At 44.2% G+C, this 17,374-nt stretch overlaps 1 protein-coding gene across 4 annotated transcripts in view; it reads right to left on the minus strand.

Annotated features, from left to right (window-relative positions):
- FAM217A (family with sequence similarity 217 member A) overlaps positions 1-17,374 on the minus strand; it is a 20,929-nt gene continuing 3,555 nt past the window's right edge. The window contains exons 1-4 of one of the 4 annotated variants that reach the window (XM_039527708.1): positions 11,406-11,573; positions 10,637-10,845; positions 4,691-4,740; positions 1-1,799 (exon numbers count right to left, since the gene is read on the minus strand). In XM_039527708.1, the coding sequence (XP_039383642.1) occupies positions 578-1,799; positions 4,691-4,740; positions 10,637-10,845; positions 11,406-11,529 (1,605 nt within the window). In that variant the 5' untranslated portion in view covers positions 11,530-11,573 and the 3' untranslated portion in view covers positions 1-577. Of the gene's footprint in view, positions 1,800-4,690; positions 4,741-10,636; positions 10,846-11,405; positions 11,574-17,078; positions 17,159-17,275; positions 17,345-17,374 lie in introns of those variants that run through there. The other 3 variants (XM_039527710.1, XM_039527709.1, XM_039527707.1) reach the window with 3 other exon arrangements.

Consider the following 17,374-nt stretch of genomic DNA (forward strand, 5'->3'; position numbering starts at 1 on the left):
ATATTGATAGAAATGCACTACATTCATTTTGCTTCAGTATTTTCCCATGTGTATAATCAGATAATTGGTCCTTAATCTATGTATCAGAAAAAAATGACAAATGTATAGAAATTGTATTTTTCCCTCTCTTCCCACCCTTCATATTGCACTTAGATTGTGAATTCTCTATGGCTGACACCGTATCTTCCGATGTATTAATACAGCACCTAGTGCATGGGGGAGCACTGATGCTGAGTGGGATTTTCTGGGTGCTAGTGTAATATAACTATACTTTATTGATATTACTTTTGTAAACATTTACAAAAATATAGTTGCACTCAGGAACAGGATGATCTGCTGGTATGCTTATATTGATCCAATTCTTTTAGAAGTTACATAAATGGTCTGTAAAAGATGTCAGCAGGCAGAGGGATAAAACTTGATTTTTCTACAATACAAGTGGATTCAACTGTCACAAGTGCTATTTCATATCACTTCTATCTCATACCATTAAAAATACTTTAACTTGACAAAAATCAAGATAAAATAAGATTGCTTAGCAGGATTCACTCAGAATGAGAAGTATGAATTCAAGAAATTACTGTTTGTCAGTGTGAGTGTACTTCTGCTTTGGCATAGCAGATACAGATTTTAACTTCTGGCAATGAAAAGTCTTACTCGTTACTACGTTTTTTCTGTAGAGTTTCCTTTTGGTCCTTGGCTGTTTATATTTTAAACTGTCCTTATCAGGGAAAGGACTGGTTATAGCTCTACTTGGTGGCAGTAGCTTTGGGGAAGTCAATTTAACAGTTGATTGAGTTCTTGGTGCCGCCACACAGCATGAGGAAGACCTCCGCAAGAGCATATTAGAGTTTAAAATGATGGGGGCTTTAGAGCTTTTAAAGGCATCACAAGATGCTCTAAGCTGCTTTGTGGATGAACTTCTAATGGAGGATGTTCCAGCACTCCATTTGCAATGACGACAGTACTCCCAAGTACATTTTGAGCTGTTCCACTCATGCATGCAGCAGCTAGAATGGTTGGATTTATTTTTCTCTTGATAGTCTCGATTAAAAGGTGTTTGAAGACATAAAGGGTCAGACAGGCTTGACTGCTTCAACTGATGCATGGATTTTGTAGAACTGGGTCGATTGCCAAGCATCATACTGGAAGATACTGTCAGGTCTCTTGTCTTCTCTTTTAATATAGTCAAGTGCTGCATCCTTTCAATTTCCAGCAAACGAGATATTAATTTCACAACAGAGCTTTCTGGTGGTGGATTAAAGACTTCCTTCCAGTCATCCCATTTTGATAAGGCCAACTTTTGTAAGTCCAGGTTATTGAAAGGTGGTGGGAGAAAATCAGGGTATGGAAACACTTCATTTTGGTGCTTGGAGGAAGCTTTTTCAATTTTTTCTATAGTTTCTGGTCTTAAGTTCAGATCCATATATTTGAAATAACTAAGCAAATCATCATTTGCTTTTTCACTCTCAGAAACATCACCTTCCTCTGGTAAAAGACTGTTCTCAACACTGCTGTTTCGCAACTTCAAATTCCATTTGGACATACAGAGTGTGTCATCACTACTACTTTCTGTAGCAGGATAGGAGTCAAAAGCTGTGGTTTCATTTCTGGCCTTGAAAAAATCCCCATCTCCATTTGTCCAGTAGATTCCTAATGGCATCTGCTGAGGTCCTCGGTAAGACACTCTGTGATAGCTGTTCATATAGGCCCCCACAAATGTGGGATTAACAGTAAAGAAGTTTAAAGAATTACCATGTGAGCTGGAAAGTTTTTCCACTAGAGGCTTATTGGAGTCTCTGGAGGGGGGGGGGAAAAAAAGAAAATATAGTCTAGTTTTACTTGGGGCGTTGGTAAGATAAAATGCATTTATGGGAGCCAGGATTTACCCTATATTTTAAGGGGAGCAGCTGTTCATGTTGCATATTACAAGGAGAATAATGACTGTTCCATTTATATTGAAAAGCTAAATTATAGCTTTGGCTCAATCATACAGCAACCACTTTTGAGGGAAATACTCATTCAGATGGGATTTAATGCTTTCTGCATACCAAGGGCCAACTCCTGCTTGCCTTGCTCATGTAAATCGTCCTACTGTTCTTGGCATAAAACTATTCTCCATTCATTAAAATATCAAATGTGTATCTTCATGTTGTTCTTCCTTCCTGAGTCGCGGCCCTTCTACTCTTCTTCTTCCAGATGGTTTTTAAGGCCAAATATTCAACCAGTCACCTGTCGCTCTGCTGTATTGTTATGGAAATTTAATATTAATTTGACAAGATTCTTATTTTAGTGTGTACATTTAAGGGGAATGTTTGACTCAAAAGCCCTACCAGCATCATACATTCAGATCCAAGTATTGAAATTGACCTCAAAAGAACAGCTCTCTTCTAAATTTTTCAAGACCCAAGCAAACATACATAAAAGGGAAGGATTACCAGCTTGTGTTCCTAGGATTGTAAGGGGGGAGAAACTTTGCACTACTCTTATTAGTGTAGAATTACAACTTAGTGCACAGTTTGTTTTTCAGATCAGCTGTAAACTGAAAAAACTATACAATAACAAAAATATAGTAAGGGTCTCATCAGAACACATGCAAAAAATATGTTTTTCAGTCACAATTAGTGGTCTTTAGTTCTGTTTCAACAAATGTCAGCTATACTGAAAATCTAATGTCATAGAGCACCTTTTTTATTTAATGTATCTATCAAAAAACAGTTTACAAGATGAGTTAAATATGATCTAAGATATTTAGAATGCCAATCATAACTAGGGAGTGAAAATTATACTGTAATAACTGTAGGAAAATGGAATAGCCATTAGACATATATAATAGTGTAAAACACTCAGATATCTATCCCTGGCCTTGAGGTGGCACATTTTTTCTATATTAGTTTAACTATAGTGGTGAGGGGGGAGATAGCTCAGTGGTTTGAGCATTGGCTTGGGTTGTGAGCTCAATCCTTGAGGGGGCCACTTACGGATCTGGGGCAAAAAATCAGTACTTGGTCCTGCTAGTGAAGGCAGGGGGCTGGACTCAATGACCTTTCAAGGTCCCTTCCAGTTCTAAGAGATAGGGATATCTTCAATTATTATTTTTATTTATTAACTGCAACATTGGTTGTATGGTTATTGCAAGATAACAATACCTATCAATATATACTTACCACAGCTTTTTTAAAGATATCTCAAAAATTATAGAGTGCTCTTTCAAAACAAAACAAACAAACACAGGACTGCAAAATATCGGAACAAATTGCGTCCCAACCAAACATCGATCAGGATGCGGGACAAACGCCTAAAAATCGGGACACTCCCAATTTTATCAGGACATCTGGTCACCCTATTCTGAGGGGGGAGATATGTAAGTGCTTTATAATGCAAAGAACTGGAAGTAATGTGTTATGTTTTGTTAATTGGATCAGTCAAGACTCAATGGAGAACTCATGAGAAATTATCTGTCACACATCCCTATTTCCACATCTCAAGTCAGAAGCCTGTCTAATTACACATGCAGTCATGGGAATGTAGGACTCACAATAAAGAAGTTATGAGTAGGATGAACCAGAGGACCTTGTTTATAGACAGAAGAATTATCTGAGCATTCAAAGTGCCCTGTTTTCATTGAAATGTAGAGGGAAAAGTACAATGTCACTTTAAGTGGAAGGGGCACATAGTTTGATACCAGCATGGAAAGCCACTCAGATTTTCTCTAGTCAAACACGCTGCACGGGGAGGGGGAAGTAGAAAGGGGAAGATGACAAACAAGAACAAAAAATGTACATCTAGACTGTACTACCATTATATAGGACCCATCATCTTGACTAACTCAGGGTAAAAGGTCTAAAAGTTAACAGTGCATTGAAAGCCTTTTTCCCAAAACAGCTGATATATAGTCTGGAAGAAACACTTTGGTACATGATTACTATGCATCTTGCTAACTCGAATGAATGGGAACTATGTCTGAGAAACTGAATCTGCTACACAGCAGAGCTAAAAGTAAATGGAGGAAAAGATGAAAAATAAGTGTATCCTTATTAGTGACACAAACGCCTCAAAACAAAGTGCTCCAAGAAAATAAGCTTGAGACACTTGAAAAGTCAGTAACAGCAATTTACTGTGTAAGGGGTCTCAGACACTAAGGAAATAGAAGTCTGGCCTGGCTTTATGACTAATTTTAGCCCCAAGCTCCTTAAATCAAATGTTCAGGAAGAGCCTATATATTTGGAGAGGAGCTACAAAATTACTAATGAGGAAAGCTTGGCAAGAATGAAGGAACATACCAGCTAGGGTAAAGATACTGGTATTCAACTGGAAAGAATTCTAAAAGCAGCAAGAGATTTTAAGACAAAATTTAAGCTGACTTACACCCAATGAAGTGGGTTTTAGCCCACGAAAGCTTATGCCCAAATAAATGTGTTAGTCTCTAAGGTGCCACAATTACTCCTCGTTCTTTTTACACCCAATGAAGTTCAAGGGAGTTGGACAAGAGTGTAAGATGTCTCAGAATTTGGCTCCTCGCTGCAATGGAAATAAAATATTACTTTCCTTTTGTAATGCACTGTGTAAGCCAGTGTGCCTCAATTCTGTTCCGTGAACTGCAGTTTGTCTGTGAAGCAGCTGGTGATGGCTCTCCTTGTTTGCAGCTACTACATTTCATTGGACGGTTACATTCAAATTAAATACCAACCTCATATTACTTTTTATGGAAGCAATTGCAGTAGCTGTCCCTGGAATGATCTGCGAAGAGAAGTGTTAGTGAAATTTTCTCTCTATTAATACGTGATCTTTGAGAAGACAATACTCATTACTAGGTGCCATTTATTCATTGGCAGAGTACAGAGCAGCCCTGCCCAGGGGACATCATCTCTCTGTGTCCTTGATCTAATGCTTTCCATGAAGCCCAGAAGCAGGGTGGGGGGGGGGGGAGAGGGGAAGGGATTCTCAGGATTTATTAAATGGGAAGGAAGTGGAGGAAGAAGGAGAGGGAAATAAGTGGCAACGGCATTTTCTGCAGCTAAAAGAGGCAAATGAAAAAGAGAGAAGGCAAATACAGTAGCAACAGAGCTCTCAGGTTCTTCCTATACACACAGCATTCCTTCTTTCCTGCTTGTGGGTGGATTAGTGTGAATTACATTTCACACTAACTCGCTAAAGGCCATGCATGCTCTATTAGGTTTTACCAAATGAAGATAATTGCTATTAAAATATTTTCTAGGTAATTGTGCAAATACAGCAAATATTTTAATAGCAATTACAGTACTTGTTGGGGGACCTGAGTTCAGCAAAAGCATTACTGGAAAATAACTAAAAGAAAATATTCTTTTAGCCCTCATTAGTACTGCAGAAGAGGAAAATAAAGATCTACCAGTAATTCAGCAGACAGTTTATTTGCTATACACTAGGCCAGGGGTCGGCAGCCTTTCAGAAGCGGTGTGCCGAGTCTTCATTTATTCACTCTAATTTAAGGTTTCGCGTGCCGGTAATACATTTTAACGTTTTCAGAAGGTCTCTCTCTCTCTAGAAGTCTATAAACTATTTTTGTATCTAAAGTAAACAAGTTTTTTAAAATGTTTAAGAAGCTTCATTTAAAATTAAATTAAACTGCAGATCTTATCAGTTTAGTGCAGTGGTTCTTAACCTGGAGTGCACGCACCCCCAGGGGCAGGGCTGGTGCAAGGATATTTTGCACCCTAGGCAAAACTTCCACCTTACGCCCTCCCCCCGGCACATCAGTTCATTGAGGGGCAAATCCCAACGAGCCTTTATAGACCCCAGGGGCCAGCCGTGCCCAGGGGCTGCTCCCCAGGCCAGGTTGCCCCCTCCCCGCCCCCTGAACTCCCCTGGAGGGTGCACAGCCCCCTCGCGAGCCCTCCCCTCCCCACCCTAGTGGCCCCCTCCCCGAGTCCACTCACTGGCTTTGCCGGGCTTGGGCTGCTGCAGCACCTCGGCAGGGAGGAACTGCCTTCCAGAGGCACCGGAGAGCCAGAGCATCCCGCTTGCGGCAGCAGCGATCCCCAGCCATGGAGGAGCCGGGACAGTGCAGGGGATCAGCAACCCTGCAAAGGTGGTGGTGTCACTAGCGGGGAGCAGCTGTGACCCCCCCCGCTCTTCCTGCCCAGGCTGCGCCCCGGCGCCCCCCTAGGGGGCTCCTGCAGGCTGCAGTGGATGTATGCAGGCACCAGCCCCCATGCACCCCCTCGCCTAGGATTACCATATTCCAATAATCAAAATCAATCCTAGCCCCGCTCCCATCCACTCCCTCCCACTTCACACCCCAACTGCCCCCATCAGAACCTCCAACCCCCCCCTGCTCCTTGTCCCCTGACTGCACCTTCCTGGGACCCCTGCCTCTAACTGCCCCCAGAACCTCACCCCCTACCTAAGCCTTCCTGCTCCTTGTTCCCTGACTGCCCCCCTAGGACCCTACCCCCTACCTGTCCCCTGACTGCCCCAACCCTTATCCACACCCCCATCCCCAGACAGACCCCCAGGACTCCCAACCCATCCAACCCTCCCCCTGCTCCCTAACTGTGCCCTAGGACTCCCCTTACCATGCCCATGCCCGTGGAGTGCTGAGGCAGTGGGAGAGGCAGAACTGCGGGAGGGGCAGCGGTGGCGGCTCACATTTCCAGTCACTGCAGAACCCGAGCACGGTGAGAGGGGAGCTGGGAGGGCATGGTTGCCTGGGCTGTGGCCCGATGCCTCCCCCCCCCGGGGGCTCCTGCAGCGGATGCAGCAGCAGGCTCAGGGCCCTATGCCCTGGCGGCTCACACTCCCGGGAGCCGCAGAACCAGAGCATGGTGACGGGGGGAGCCGGGGGATGTGCCTGCTGCCGGTCTGGGGTCCCGGCCACCAGCCCCGCTCAGCATCCTGCCGGCTGAGTGAATGGAACCCCAGGCCAGCAAGACGCTGCGCGGAGCCAGAAGCCAGGACCCCGGCCAGCAGCTGCGTGCCAGGCAAAATCGGCACACGTGCCATAGGTTGCCGACCCCTGCACTAGACTGTGATGACAGAGCAATGCTGGTTAATTATTGAACCTACTGAAAAACGTATCAGGAGCTTTGCCTCCTTCTCTTTACTCTTCCAGCTGTTCACAATGTCAGATTACTGCAGCCTCATTCCCTGCCCCAGAAATTAGGGAATAGATCAGTCTAATTAATAATAGTACACTGAGAAGAACTGATAAGCTTTCAACATATAGTCTAGCAGGAATTTACCATGAGCATAGAGTTTAAGGTAAGACGGGACCATTAGATCAAATTCTTGTCTGACCTCCTATATATCATAGACCTTTACATTTCACCCAGATACCCATATATTGGGCTCAGTAACTTGTTAGACTAAAACATTTCAATCCTTGAGACTAAACAGTTGTGTTACATAGACAGAGACCAGGTAGAACCAAGGTGCCACTGATGCTCAATGCTCCTGCAATGGCAGAGTACTGATTATATGATATGCCCAGATGACCCCAGCAGGTGAACCATGCCTCATTCTGCAGAGGAAGGTGAAAAACCCCCAAGGACCTTGCCAATGAGGCCTTGAGGAAAATTTCTTCTTGACCTCAGATGTAGTGATCAGTTTGATCCTGTGCATCTGAGCTAGACACACCAGCAAAGCATCTGAGGCCTGGTCTACACTAAGGCGGGGGGGTCGAACTAGGGTACGCAAGTTCAGCTACGCAAATAGCATAGCTGAACTCGAAGTACCCTAGTTCGACTGACTTACCCGTCCAGATGCGGCGGGGTCGAACTCCGCGGCTCCAAGGTCGACTCCGCCACCGCCGTTCGCGGTGGTGGAGTTCCGGAGTCGACCGGAGCGCGCGGGGAGTTCGAACTATCACGTCTTGATTAGACGCGATAGTTCGAACTCCGAGAAGTCGAACTCACCGCGTCGACCCGGACGGTGAGTATAGACCTACCCTGAGAGAGGATTATCTGTACCACTTTAGAGCACTGGTCCACCCTATCCACTGTTCTGGCTCCAGCTGGGGCAATCATCGATGCTTCAGAACAGGGATCGGCAACCTTTGGCACGTGGCCCACCAGGGTAAGCCCCCTAGCGGGCAGGGCCGGTTTGTTTACTTGTCACGTCTGCAGGTTTGAACGATCGTGGCTCCCACTGGCCGCGGTTAGTAAGTAATAAGTCATAATTGGAGATATACCAATCTCCTAGAGCTGGAAGGGACCTTGAAAGGTCATTGAGTCCAGTCCCCTGCCTTCACTAGCAGGACCAATTTTTTGCCCCAGATCCCTAAGTGGCCTCCTCAAGGATTGAACTCACAACCCTGGGTTTAGCAGGCCAATGCTCAAACCACTGAGCTATCCCTCCCCCCAATGGGATCATCATCACAGGCCAATGGGGACAGCGGGAAGTGGTGGCCAGCACATCCCTCGCCCCGCGCCGCTTCCTGCAGCCCCCACTGGCCTGGGACAGCAAACCGCAGCTAGTGGGAGCCGCGATCAGCCAAACCTGCAGATGCAGCAAGTAAACAAACCGTCCCAGCCCACCAGGGTGCTTATCCTGGTGGGCCGTGTGCCAAAGGTTGCCGATCTCTGCTTCAGAAGAAGGGGGAGGGAGGGAAAGTCCCAGAATATATCTGGTCAACTATGCACCAGGGGGAAAAAATCCTTCTGAAAAAGGTGGATTCAGAGATGTTATGTACTGTCTGCACTATTACTGAACCTAGGTTACCAAAAAAAAAAAAACCACACCTGTGGTTATTACTATCATGGTTTCAATCATACTGCGGACAGGACCTGAGTTATTTCTAGTATTTTAATATAATTTTAGACATATTTTAATGTAAAAAGATTCTATAAGAAACTGTTTTCTCTGAGTCAGTTGGTGCCTGTAGCACAATTGCTTCTGCTGCTTTTCCTTGTACAATATTAGGTCCTGATCCTGCAAAGACTTAAGAATGTGTCACTTTTATTTACCTGAGTAGTCTCAGAGAGTAAGATTACACATATGCTTAAATCTTGGAAGATCAGAGCCTATAGTACAGTATGAACAGTTTAAATAGCATGTTTCCTTTTGGTGTTCAAATATTAAATACAAAAAAAAAATCAATGTCACTCAAACTTGATTCTGTAGGCCTATCTGGGCATAAGTTACTTGACATAAGATGGACATCATTTCATAATGATGGGACCTAAATTAGCTGTTGCTGTTCAAGAAAGAACTTGAAGTCATTGTGGATAGTTGTCTGAAAACATCCGCTCAATGTGCAGCAGCAGTCAAAAAAGCTAACAGACTGTTAGGAACCACGAGGAAAGGGAGAGATAATAAAAAGTAAATATCATAATGCAAATATATAAATCCATGGTATACCCACATGTTGAATACTGCGTGCAGATCTGGTCATCCCATCTCAAAAAAAAATTTAGGATTGGAAAAGGTACAGAGAAGAGCAACAAAAATGATTAAGGGTATGGAACAGCTTCCATATTAGGAGAGATTAAAAAGACTGGGAGGTTTCAGCTTGGAAAACTGATGACTAATAGAGGATAAGATAGAGGTCTATAAAATGATGAATGGTGTGGAGAAAGTGAATAAGGAAGTATTATTGACCCTTTCACATAATACTAAGAACCCGGGATCTCCCAATGAAATTAGTAGGCAGCAGGTTTAAAACAAACATAAGAAAGTACTTGTTCTACAGATTTACTGTATTGTGTGAAGTTGTTGTCAAGGGATATTGTAAAGGTCAAAACTATAATGGGGTTCAAAAAAGAATTAGATAAGTTCATGGAGGATAGGTCCATCAATAGCTATTAGTAAATATGGTCAGGGTGCAACTCCATGCTCTGGATGTCCATAGCCTCTGACTGCCAGAAGCTGAGAGTCGACAACAGGGGATGGATCACTCGATGATTGCTTGTTCTGTTCATTCTCTCTGAAGCACCTGGTATTGGCCACTGTCAGAAGACAGGATACTGGGCTAGATGGACCATTGGTCTGAACCAGTATAGCCATTCTTATGTTCTCAGTGGGCAGGTGAATGGAAGGTTAAGCTATAAATAGGGGCTTAGCAAGCAGTATACAGAACTCAGGATATCTGTGCTAGCTAACACAAGCAGGAACACCCTGGTACTAGAGACAGTGGATAACTTGGAATGTAAAGATCAGGTTATATATGACCAGCACATCTGCAGAGCATGCTAGATAGGGATTGGCTCCTGAAAAGTAATCAAGCCAATCATGAAATGTATGATGCAATGTATAGTTAAGAATGCATGTGTTATTAGTGTTAGTAAAAATACATATAAGGTAAAGTTTTCTGTGTAACTTTGGATGTGTGGTACACCCTATACCTGCCCCCTGTGCTGAGTCTGATCAACTCAGCGTAGTTTTGCTGTATGCAAGATAAAGGAACCCGAGTACCAAGACCAGAGACTGAGTTCTTGGGGAATGAGGTGGAAGAGGTCTCAGGAGAACCACAACAAACTTATGCTAAGAAACAGGGAAAATAGGAAAGCAGAGTTCTTAAAGGCCAAAAGGAAAATGAGCCATATTAATTCTGGGTGTAAGAAGCCAAGATTACCTGTGAAGTCAATGCAAGTTGTACAAATTTAAAGCATTGCTGAATTTGGCCCAAGTAAATTAAAAGGTATAAAGAGAGGTTACTCACCCTGTGCAGTAACTGTAGTTCTTTGAGATGGGTCACCCTATCAGAGCTCCACCTCAGGTGCACTGGAACTGGGTATTTTAGGTAGCAGTAGTGTTCAGCCCGTGCAAGAGCTCTACTCCACCTCATGCTGTGCACTGTGGCTATATAGAACTTTGTAGGCAAACCACCCTCAGTTCCTTCTCTATAGCAAAACTTTGTAGCAGAGAAATCTGAAGAAAAGGGGAAGGAGGGCATGTAATGGAGCTCCCATAGGGGAACACAATGCAAAGAATTACAGTTACTGCACAGGGTGAGTAACCTCTCCTTCTTCTTCAAATAGTGTCCCTAGAGGTGCTCCACTTCAGGTGAGTACCGAGCTGTATCCTCTCAGGAAGGGGAGGGGCCTTCAGAATCTAATCCAAAACTGAAGACGGTACAGTAGTGCCAGATACAGCACCGGAAGCTGAGTCATGCTATTCAGAAAAGGTGTGTATGGCTCTACATATTTCAGTAATACAGTCAGATATTCATGGAGAGAGTCTTTGCTTGGCATCTGGAGATCCATTAGATCTGTCCGCAATAGAGACAAAATATCTGGGAGATTTTCTAAATGGTTTATCCCTGCCCAAGTAAAGTTTAATGCCATTCTGACATCAAGGGTATGTAATACCACATCCGCCTAATTCACGTGGGGTTTACAAAAGAAGCACCAACTGGATGTGGTAAGGAAACCACATTTGTCTTGGCACATCAGAACTACCAGAATAATCCTGGCCTTGTCTTTCCTTACCTTGATCAGCACTTTGGATATCAGAGGAGTTCGAGGAAATGCATATAACAGACCCGACGTCCAATGAAGGAGAAAGGTATTTCCCAAGGAGTGGTGGCCCACTCCACATCTTGAGCAGAACCATGGGCACTCTTGTATCTGGCCATGACAGAGGTCTATCTGCAGGACTCCCCAACACTGAAATATGCAGTAGAATATAATGGGATCTATCTCCCACTTGTGATCCTCAGAGAAACATCTGCTGAGGGTATCTGCGGTGATATTCTGAATGCCCAGAAGGTAAGCTTGCTGAGATGCTGATATGATTTTGTATCACCAACTCCAGAGTCTCATTGCTTTGGTGCAGAGGGGAGGGTGATCTCACTCCCCCTTGACAACTAATATAAAACACAGGTAACCTATCATCTGTCATGATCTTTGCATATTTGCCCCAATCAATGGCATAAAATGGAGACGTGCATTCCTGACCACCATGAGTTCCATCAAGTTCATGTGTAGAGTGTTCTTGTGAGACAATCACCTGCCTTGAGCAATGTGAGTGTTGAGATGTGTGCCTCATCCCAACAGGGATATCTGTTATTACTGTTGTTAGAGATGGTTGAGTGAAGGGGACTCCTGTGCAAATGTTCTTTCCACCAGTTGAGGCAGAGACTATCTGTACCTGACGATACCGGGGGGGAGGAGGGGCACAATTTAAAGGTTGGGGGCAGGGCATGTGACTGCCCCCACATATTGCCTCTAGGAGGAACCTTCTGGTCCAGGGCAGCCAATCTCATCAGCTCCTGTGGCTGCCTGTGAGAGCCTGGCTGGGGAGGTGGTGGCGGCCCGCCTCCTCTGCTCCCTGCCCAGGCCTGGTGGCTGGGGAATGGGCCTGAGTGAGCCGGAAACATGCTGGGGGGGAGGGGCACAGCCAGAGCCCCCCTTCTACCAGGCAGCCTGGCAGGGAGCAGAGAGGGCAGGCTGGGCTCTCGTAGGCAGCCACCACGCTGAACAGAGGCATTGATTCAGAGCCACCACCCTCACCCTGCAGGAGAAGTGGCTCCATCCTGCCCCCTCCACTCCCTGCCCAGCTACCAAGTGAGCCAGAAACATGCCGCGCAGGAGATGGAGCATGAGAAGGACTGAGTCCCCCCTCTCCCCAACAGGCAAACCAGAGCAAGCCCTGCAAGGGCAGCTCGGCACTCACAGAAATCTGGTGGGGGATGTGACCCCACATGCCCCACCATGCATTGCCTCTTGAGTTGAGGGACTTCTTCATGACAGTAGGAACCCAGAATAGTTTGTTCAAGATGCGTTTGCTTGGCAAATAACTATTTCTGAGCCACCTGTGGAGGCAGCGCACGTGCAACCTGACATGGTTTACCACAAAAGTCCCAGCTGCCAAATGCCCCAATAACTGGAGACAGTTTTTCACTTATGTCTGGGGCTGATTTGGACAGTAGTGACTAAATTTGATAGGGTTGTAAACCTGTGCATTGGGAAGTATGTTTTGGCAGCAAGTTCCTATGAACTTCCATCTTTGCATTGAGGCCAACGTGGACTTCTGAATTTTTAATTGCAATCTCAGGCTGAAACTATGTCTACACTAGAGAGCTTACAGTGTACAGTGTACCGATGCAGCTGCACCATCTGCAGCTGTAAGATCTCCTGTGTAGCCACTTTATGCCAACAGGAGAGAGCTCTCCTGTTAACATAATTAAATCAACTCCAATGAGCGGTGGTAGCTATGTTGGTGGGAGAAGCTCTCCCACCAATATAGTGCTGTGCACACTACCACTTATGCCAGCATAATTTATGTTGCTATGGGGGGGGGTGTTTTTTTCACATCCCTGAGCAACATAAGTTTTGCCAACAAAAGTGGTAGTGTAGACATGGCCTGAGAAATAGATCTATGGTCTTCTGAGTGGCCACTTAGGGTTCACTGTAGGAATGTCCCTTTTGCAGCCAATTGTCAAGCTATCGGAATAGTAGGATTCCTTCTCTGCGAAGATAAGCCACTACCACTGACAGAACCTTCAAAAACACTCTGGGAACAGAAAAGAGAGACCAAATGGAAGCACTCTGTATTGAAAGTGGTTTTTGCCTAGAATGCAACATAAGGAACGTCTGTGAAAAAGGCGAATCACTATATGGAAATATGCATCTTGTAGGTTGAGGGCCAAGAACCAGTCCTTTAGGGCCAATGATGGTGGTATTGCTGCATGTGTTATCAGTATGAACTTCTGTATCTTCACAAACCTGTGGAGGAGCCTTAGACTCAGAATGGGTCCCCACCTGCCATTCTTTTTCAGAAACAGGAAGTACCTGGAATAAAACCCCTTTCCTCTGTGTTTTACAGTAACTGCTTCTGTGTTCTGCTTCTATGTTCAGGAGGGAGTCTATTTCCTGCTTTTGAAGGTACTTATGAAATGGGTCCTTGAAGAAGGATAGGGAAAAAGGGTGGGAGGGAGTAAGGAAAGTAAAGTGGATGGAACATCCTGCTCATTCGATCTCCACAAATCACTTGTCTGAAGTGATATGCTCCCAAGCTTGTCAGAAGTGAGAAAGGCATGTGAACAGTTGCAGCTGATAAGGAGAAGGGTGACTCAGAATCTCGACCACCCACCAAAATTGGTGTTTCAAAAGATGAGGCTTGTGAGATCAATGCTCGTGTAGCAGTCAGTCTCTTTATCTAGAACCTCTTCATATTTTGTATGGATTCATAAGATCTTTGGGGGCTGGGGAATTGAGCAGGACAAGATCTCTGTGCTGTCTGGGACTTATTAAATTTATGGTCAGGTGTGTAAATTCCCAGAGACCACAAAGTGGCCCAGGAATCTTTTAATGTATGCAGAGACTTGTCTGTATTCTCCACAAACATGTATAAGCCATTGAAGGGAAGGTCTTCAACTGTAGTCTGGACCTTCTTCAGAAATCCCGAGAGTTGAAGCCAGAAGGCTCTTCTGATGACCACCTCCATAGAAACATAGTTACTTGCTATGTCAGTGGCATCCAGCAAGGCCTGCACAGATGTTCTGGCAAGAAGCTGACCCTCTGTAATGATTGCCTGGAACTAGCTCCTCTGCTGTGGTGGTAGATGCTCAATTAACAAAGTGAACTTTGAGTAATTGGTGTGATTATATTTCACCATCCACACCTGATAGTTAGCAATTCTAAACTGCAGAGATGTAAACAAATATGATTTGCAACCAAATACATTTGAGATACTTCTGAATTTTGTCATATGGTATTGATTTAGCATAGTGATGCCTTACACATTCATGTATAGCCTTGACAACTAGAGAGTTGGAAGAGGGATGAGAAAACAGAACCTCTGAATCTTTAGATGGAACATAATATTTCCTATCAGCCCGTTTACAGGTGGGCAATATTGTTGTTAGAGTATGCCAGATTACTTTTGCAGGCTACAGAAGAGCCTCATTAATAGGTAGTGCAAGTCAGGCAGATGATGCTGTGTGCAATATATCAAGCAGTTTATGTTTTAACTTCTTAGTCTCCTCAAGTGGAATTTGTAAGGCATTCGCTGTCCTTTCAATGAAGTCCTGGAACTGTTTGAAGTCATCAACCAGGGATGGTGAGGCAGGCATAACTGCTTCATTAGGGATGAAGAAGAGAGGTTGGTTGGCAGGATGACTTCTTTGTCCACTTTCATCTCCTATTTCTCAAAGATATCTTCTTCTGGATCAGACCTTTTTGAGAGAGAGGAGGGGAGGGACTGTCTACCCTTGTCATGGCAACAAGTGATGCTAAGGGTCCTAGAGAATTATTGGCAGTATGCTGCCCATGGATCCCAGTATGGCCAATGAAGGGGGTCCACATGATGTACGTGGAGGAACTCAAGCTCTCTTTCCTAGAGTCCTATTGAGAGGATTCTTGAGTCTTCCACTTAGAAGCTCTAGAGGAGTGTTGCACCAAAGTGACAGAGACAGTCAACTTACTCAGGAGACCAATGTACGGGGAGAGAAGGCAGTCCCTGGCCTGAGTGAGAAGCTGGACGGTGGGAGCTCTCCATCATAAGGAAACAATTTAATGTCCTGTTTTTTTCCGGGTCTCGATTTTAAGACCAGGCAAAAATTTCCTTGGGGAATCAATGCACCGCTATTCCCCCCCCTCAAAGTGTAACGGACCATACCAGGACTGCCTGTTGCTCACTAGGATAGCCTCCTGACAGAGAAGGCAATGTTTAAAACTTGGAGAGCCAGGCATAGCCACCCAGCAATCTAAAGTTGCCCTCAGGGAAAAATTGAAAGGATAATGGTCCTTACAACCATTTTTTTAACTAAAACAATAACTAAGATAAATAAAACTATGAGAAAAACTGCAATTGAACTAAGCTCAACTTGGACTCCATCTCAGGCCAAAGCGGTTGAGAAGGAACTGAGAGTTGTTCACCGCCACAGCTCTATATCGCCACAGCGCAGAGCACAAGGCAGAGTAGAGAGCATGCATGGGCTGAACTGACACTGCTACCTAAAAATTTCTGATCAAAGGTGCATGGGATGCATGTGCACCTGAAGTGGACCACCCATAGGGACACTATTTGAAAAAGAGCTGTCTGTTTTATATGGTGTTATTGGTGTTATTTAGTGTTGCAGAACTTACTTACTTTTTATAATTAATTAAAAAGGCCCCAAGAGTTTGCATGGTATAACAATTAAAAGTTCAATGGAACCCCACTCGTAAAGGTAAATATATAGGGAGTCGTCAGATGCCACTTACAACGCTTTTTATTTCGCCCCTACAGCACTTGTTTCACCCTTATGAAATTTGATTTGCATAAAGTTTGCTTGAAATCACTTCCTGGTTACATTATACAGGTAGGGAGGAGGAAGTAGTCACTTCCGATTGGCTTCAAGGCAGCAGGGGCACTTGTTGCCAGGTAGGGTTGCTGCTTGGTTTTGATTGGCTCCCTGCCCTGGGCTTAGCCAATCAGGACGTTTGAACAGTGATTGGCTAAGGCTCAGCATGTGTGCTGTTCTCCCTGCTCTTCCCTGATTGCTAAAAGAGGAGACAGAAGGGGCTTCAGTTAGACAGGAAGGGGGTGGAAGGGTGTTCTAGTATGAAAAAGGCTGAACTACCTCTCTATATATTTGGTGTTATTCCATTAACAGTGAAAACTGAAGACTGACAGAGTGTATGAAGGATTTATTTGGGGGGGGGGGGGAAGTCAATCAATTGCATATCAAGACGGCAAACAAATATCCTTTGGGTTTAACCATAGTGCAAAATATTTGTGCTCCAGAAGAGATTAAAGGCATTTGCCAGAACAGAATTCATAACTCTGTTACCTCACTTTTAATTAAAATACCTATGCATTAATTCATGAAACTCCTTTGAACTCTACTCTGTTATTGTCAGTTGAAGCAAACCTGGAAGGCCCTGGGAAGCATTCCGGTTGGGTCCCTTAATACAGCAAAAGCTATTGTCACGTTCATAGAATATCAGGGTTGGAAGGGACCTTAGCAGGTCATCTAGTCCAACCCCCTGCTCAGAGCAGGACCAATCCCCGGACAGATTTCAGCTGACAATAAACCATCAGTATATAACTTCACAGAGTGTTAAATGCATGTTTTAGGTTCAATTCTCTTGCTTGTTCAGAATGATTGGACAGCTTTTAACAAAACTCTTCAGTTTAACTGGATTTAAATGTTAAAAAAATATATATTTTTTTACCTGTTCACAGTAGAATTGCTTTGATCGTGTGTATATCTCCAGGAACGAAACATCCCTTCCTTGCTATTATTTTGACTGAGCTGCAATAAGTAGAAAGAATATCTATAAAAATACTATTGATATATTTTAGAATAAGCACCAAGAATGCAAAATGAAATAAATGGCATAATTAAAGTTATTTGACAAACAAATCCCACCTGTGTTCCAGTCCTATTTTTTGACAACCTAAGATCTGCCAGTTGTTCCACTGCTGTTGTGTAAGCATCCTGTAAAAAGAAGAGCAACTACACTATTTA

The sequence above is a fragment of the Mauremys reevesii genome, linkage group 2 (genome assembly GCF_016161935.1).
Source record: "Mauremys reevesii isolate NIE-2019 linkage group 2, ASM1616193v1, whole genome shotgun sequence".
NCBI lineage: Eukaryota > Metazoa > Chordata > Testudines > Geoemydidae > Mauremys > Mauremys reevesii.